A 6,000-nucleotide genomic window follows, 5' to 3' on the forward strand; every position below is an offset into this window, starting at 1 on the left:
CAAATAATATAGGTATGGCCTGGTGTCATAATGATTCTCAGCAGTTTTCTTTACAGCTTTGCATTTTTAGTGCTTCCCTAATGTTTAGTCACAGCAGCTTATTTATGTGAAGAAATAACTTGATTAAAAATGAATGCATAACGTGTTTTACCTGCTATGAATCACATTGTGAGTAACTCGAACTCGGGAGCAAAGCTTCAGTGGGGGGAGGGAGGGAGGGCAGCCTGTGCTCCAGTACTTGGTTTACATCGATGTAACTGCTGTGTTCATAAATGAATGCACCCCCCACACAGTGCACTACAAAGGACTTTTGATTAAAGAGTTAAGGACCAAGGAAAACCTATCACTCATTTTTAGCAGATGATTAAGTCTCAAAAGCTGGTTAAATGCCAATGCTCCCCTTAAGAACCCCTGCTGCACTTCAGATACAACCCACCTGCAAATGCAGTAGCATTGTGTGCAAGCAGCCTGGGGCTTTCCCAAGCTCCCAGCCATGGGTAATGTACAATTGAAACATGGGCATTTTTGGTTTAAAGATGCTTTTCCATCATCTTAATTTGAGTAATCTCTCCATTTGAGCTGACTTCTCACGAGCTTGAAGTGACTATGTAGATACTGTCAGTGTTGGTTTGGAGAAAGTGCCTATGAGATGTTCATCTCCTTGCTTCCAGCTGGAGCAGTGGGTATCCACCATGCACAGCTGCATCCCCTGGGGTTGCTGACCATCCTCATTATCCCCCAGCCACCTGGCTGCTCCACGTTTCATGGAAAATCAGTCTGATTGTGCCTGCTGTGCCCCGGTTCCCTAACCCTACTTCAATGGCTGAGTGCTGGGGCAAAGCAGGGCTGTAAATCCAGATGCTGGGGTCTCGGGGAGGAGCCCTGGGTGTTGCTGGGGCTGTCTCAGCCTGTGGAAGTGGCACTGGCCGTGTCCTGCAGAGCACCACGAGGGGACAGTGGCCGGGAGCTCTCGGTGTGCCCATGGTGCACAGGGAGCCAGCCCTGTGCCCGTCAGCACCAGGGACCAGCCTGTGCCTGCCAGCAGCAGGTCCCGGACTCATTCCCACAGCTTGATGGCCTTTCCAGGGAACTCACAGTGAATAATGAGTTCGTCAGGAGCTCACAGACTGGCTGAAGTCTGCCTCAGTTCCGTAATGAAAGCTCTGCCGTGACCCCTGAGAGTGCAGGAGACGCAGCCTGGTTTTTCCTGGAGTAATGATAGCAGCCTACTTCACTGCTTCCCAGGAAGAGACAAGGCAAAATATAGCCCACAGCCATACAGCTTCTCATGAGGGGGTGGTCCTGGTGGCTTAAAAGTGAGGCAAGTCAGGACAGTCTGACCCATATTTTGCTTGGGAAATACACTTACATAATTGTATTCCAGCATTTTTTAAAAATGTTTCCCAAGTTCTTATGCTCTTGTTTAGATTTTCAGTTGACGTCACAAAACTATAACATCACTCCCATTCAACAGCAGGGGGGAAAATGACCTTTTTTATTTTATTTCACTCTGTTCTGCTCTTAGTTATTTGACACAGAGCTGCAGGCAAGTGCTTTAAGCTCTTGCACTGAGGGGAGCTTTCCCCAGTGCATAACCCATAGGATTTCACCTGGTACTACTGAAAGCCCCTCCTGTAACAGAAGAACAAGTCAGCCCCGTACAAAGGGAATTTTTTTTTTCCATGTCACTGTCATCTGGAGTATTGTGGGGCCTCTTCTCATGGCACTTCAAGAGAGTGTTTCAGTGCCTGTTGTGCAGCCCACAGTTTTTACCATAAACATCCTTGGCTTTCAGCTGATTAGAACATCCTGTGGCCTCCACCTGGGATTAAACTTCTCCATGCTCTCTGCCTGAGGGTGCCTTTCCATGAGAGGAAGCCGGAAACACACCATCAGCTTTCCATTAGGGAGAAATGTACCATCCCCAGAGCAGGTGCTGCTGCAGGTGAAAGGCTGAAACCTTGCTGAGGAACACTGGGGGTCCTGAGACACAAGGGGTTTGCAGCTTTCCAAAGGAATATGAGATTTGGGGCTTCCCAGAACAAGGTCTTTCCTCACCAAGCCAAGCAGCCGTGGCACAGTGCAGGCACAGTGTTTGCTCATGGGCTGGGCGTGGAGCATTTCCATGGAGACTTGGGGGTTGCAGACACTTAAGGCCTTGGAAAGGCAGCCACTGTGTAAGCACTTCACAGACCTGGGATGCTGGCCAGGTGAGCATGGGACCATCCTGGATCTTCCATGTGCACCTCGCTCAAAATAAACCCATTATTTAAAGCTGAACAAGACGGTGCACTTGGGATCATTGCAATGCAGTGAGAGTGTCCAGGGTTCAGGAATCCCAACATCTCCCTTGCCATAATTTTGTTCACAGTATGTGTTTGGGGGATGTGGTGGCTTTTTTTTTTTTGTGGTGCCATTGCCATTAGCCAGCTGGTTTTATTTCATTGAGGAGGAAGTACACTGAGAGCTGGAGGATGCCCCTCTGGCCCTCGCGTCCCTGCCACCTCTGGAGCAGATGTGTTGCTAAGAGCCGTGTATTCTCACAACTCTCTTTTCCAGGAAATGTCCCAGGAGCAACAGAATCCACAGACAGAAGCAAAACACAGGGCACTACAGTTCAGACAACACAACAAGAGCGTCGACAAGGTTAATTTAAAGAGCGCATGTTTCCACAATGGCAAAACTAACTGCAGAGAGCTTGGACTACAAAATACAGTATTATAGACAAAAGATTAAGACAAGATCTACACATGTTGCCTTGCATTTGTGGTAATCTACACCAATGAGAACATGTACTACAGCTATATTTGATTATGTATGGATATATTTGAAATAGTATACATTGTCTTGATGTTTTTCTGTAATGTAAATAAACTATTTATATCACACAATATAGTTTTTTCTTTTTCATGTATTTGTTATATATAATAAATACTCAGTGATGAGAAAAAAATTGCCTTTCTTAAATTTGCTGTATCTCATAGCTGTGTATAGTCTTGGGATATTGTGTATGGACACTAACAAGTCTCTTTTTTTTTTTTCTTTTTCCAGTTCTAGTGGCAATTTTGAGTCTACTGAACTCAGTAGTAGGGTTTTGAGTTGGTCCAAGATCAGCGACAATTATGGATGTGGGAAAGGTGAAGAATAATTTAACCTACATTGAGAAGGGATAAAATATTTCAGATCCGGAGTCAACTACATTTCATCAGCCTTCTTCTCCCATGCCATCTATCTTTACTCTCCCATAGCTTAGGAAGTCTTTGCCTTCTAAATTAAATCCTAACCGAAGGGGAAATGGAAATTCTCGGCGACCGCAATGAGAGTGTCGGGGGTAACGTTTCCATTTGGGATGGAATTAGGTGTCTGTCAAGGTGAACCCTATGAGAACACTTGGCAGAATCTCCAACTCTGGTCATTGGAGTGAGTGAAAATTGCTTCTCACTCTTGATTGAAAATTACTAGGTTAAAAAAGTTAATAACATAATAACAGCTGAAATGCCAGTCCCATTTGCACCTCGTGAACATGCTGATATAATTTATTTTTTCAAAGAGAAGGTGAAAAACACTCAGAAAATACCTTATGAATAACTTTATGGGTGACCCTACTCCATTAAATGTAATGAACCCAAATGTTGGTTATACCTCAGGAAAATAAGGGCATGTGTTTTGTCACATCCACATGATGGACAAGATGCAAAGTTATTTCTGTGATAGCTGAAACTCTCCAAAGCACATCCTCTCAAGAAGGTAATTCTGCTCTAGTTTGTGCTGTGAATTTTGAAGACAGCAGAGTGAGACTGCAGGGCAGAGTGGGTGGATAACATCCTCTGCACTGAGTGCCCGAGCTCTAGTCCCACTGGGTAGCAGAACTGACCTAAAGAGCCCTTGTAACAGCAGTCGCTGTGCTGCTCCTCTCCAAAGAGACTTTGCCCAGGCAGAACGCACCCAAGACAAGAGTTAGGAGTATTTCTCACCATCATCACCATGTCAGAGTCAGACCTGGGGTTACCTGGGATGATGTCCCATGATTGTGTTTCCATTTCCTGCTTCAGCATCCATCTGGTCACTCAGCAGTCACCACCAACCCCACCAGTGACAGCCCACCCGGCCTGGCCTTCAGATACTTCTACTCTAACACAACCTTTGGTCTTCCCCTCCCTACCCCAGCCTGCTTTAAAGTGAATCCATTGCATGATGTTCCCACGGTCTCAGTTTTTGTCTTGTTCTGGGTTTCTTGGCTTTTTAAAGGTAATAAAAGGTGATTGGCAAGAGATGCTTCCAGACACCTGGTCTGTGCTGATTGATGGGAGTGGGAGTGGTGCTTGCACAGGCAGAGGGGCAGATGATAGCACAGGGCAGCTCTCTGACACTGGGCTGCTGGCCCTGCAAGGACCTTCTGCTCCCTGGAGCTGTAGGCTGGGCCAAGGCAGAAGGAGAGAAGGCTGTCCAGCAACCCCCTGCTCCTAAGGTCTCACCCCAACTCTCTAGTCTTGGAGCCTTGTTTTAGGATTGGAATAGTGACAGAGTGGGGCAGGAGTGCACAGCAGAGGCTGAGAGCAGATGTGGTCCTGGCTGGCTGCACCACAGGGATGTTTCCAGGCTCACACCCACTGCAAGATACTCCTCTCTGTCCCAGTCCTTGCAGGTTTTGTGTCCCACGCTCAGGCTCAGCCGGGCTGGTCTGACAAGGAGCCAGGCCAGGGACAGCAGTGCTGTGCTGTACAGGTTTGGTGGCACAAAACCCGCTCTAGGGAGACTTTGCAAGCTCTGGTAACTGATGCCCAAGTGGCATTACAGTGTCCCTCCTGAGGCCCCTCCATTGCTGCACCTGACACAGCGATGGCAGTGAGCTCCTCTGCAGGAGGAGCACTTCAGCAGCAGGTTGAGGATTAGGCTGGAAGAGGCAAACGTAGCTCTACCCTGCAGACACCCTCCCTTTGTACTTTGTGCTTCCTGAGTGAAGAGTTGGATTCTAGCAGCACGTATTTTGAGCCAATTCCAAACGTCAGTCCCCCCCCACTGGGACTATCAGGTCTGGATTGTTTATGTTGGTTCCTTACATTAGATACAAAAATCAAACATTAGCACATGCACATTGCCATGGAGCTATAGCAATAAAGCTAATTTTAAAAAGCAAGGTTTGGCCTGGACGAAAATATCACAGCATCACTTTTTCACTTAGGAGTGAAAATATCACATTTTCAATTAGGAGTGAAAATAGGAGTCCGACACACTGTCTCCGAACTTCCCAACACAGTGGCACATTTAATCCCCAGACATCATTTGCCAGATGTTATTTGCTGCATCCCCGGCTGCAGGGCCTGTCACAAAGCCTCACACCTCCCCAGCAAGGCCAGTGTTTAAATACCTGCTGCACACAAGGGCAAAGAAGGAAAAGGGATTTTCTTTGTAACACATGGGGCAGGTCCCACCTCTTTTGGTCTTTCAAACTTAAATTTAACATGCTGGCATGGGCACACAGTCTGACAGTAACAGTGTCTTGGGCTTGTATGTACAGGAACGGAGATTTCTACCAAAGACATTTGCAGAAAATACAAAACACAGCAAATTTGGAGAGGTGGATTTTTCCTTTTCTGAAGGGTCTGGAAAATGTGTGTTTGTTAGATCCCTGCGCTGGCCAAAACTTGAGACATGGCAATGTCTGTGCAGTTTAACAGGAGATGCAGGGAGGTGGGCTGGGCACATAAAAACCTGGTCAGGCAAAGCCATGGCCCTGAGAGTTGTGCCATGCACCAAGGCAGAGCCCAGCTCCTCTACTTGGAGTCACACAGAGGGGTGAAAATGTGTTGCTGTTTGTCCTCAGTGCACGCTTCAGCAGCACTGAGCACAGAGCAAGGTCCCTTGTGATGCCCGTGGAGATAGACTCAGTCCTTGGGAAGGGCAGTAATTCATCTGTTTGGGCTGTTTCATAGGCTTTCTTTTCATGGCACAATGACAACTGCAAATAACCGGCATTCACCTACTTAAAAAACCACACTA

At 47.0% G+C, this 6,000-nt stretch overlaps 1 protein-coding gene across 1 annotated transcript in view; it reads left to right on the plus strand.

Moving 5' to 3' along the window:
- TMEFF2 (transmembrane protein with EGF like and two follistatin like domains 2) overlaps positions 1-4,281 on the plus strand; it is a 124,180-nt gene extending 119,899 nt beyond the window's left edge. Inside the window, exons 10-11 of the mRNA XM_030277817.4 lie at positions 2,560-2,646; positions 3,052-4,281. Of these exons, the coding sequence (XP_030133677.1) occupies positions 2,560-2,646; positions 3,052-3,148 (184 nt within the window). The 3' untranslated portion in view covers positions 3,149-4,281. The remainder of the gene's footprint in view (positions 1-2,559; positions 2,647-3,051) is intronic.
- The last annotated feature ends 1,719 nt before the right edge of the window (positions 4,282-6,000 follow it).

This window comes from Taeniopygia guttata, chromosome 7 (genome assembly GCF_048771995.1).
Source record: "Taeniopygia guttata chromosome 7, bTaeGut7.mat, whole genome shotgun sequence".
In the NCBI taxonomy this organism is placed as follows: domain Eukaryota; kingdom Metazoa; phylum Chordata; class Aves; order Passeriformes; family Estrildidae; genus Taeniopygia; species Taeniopygia guttata.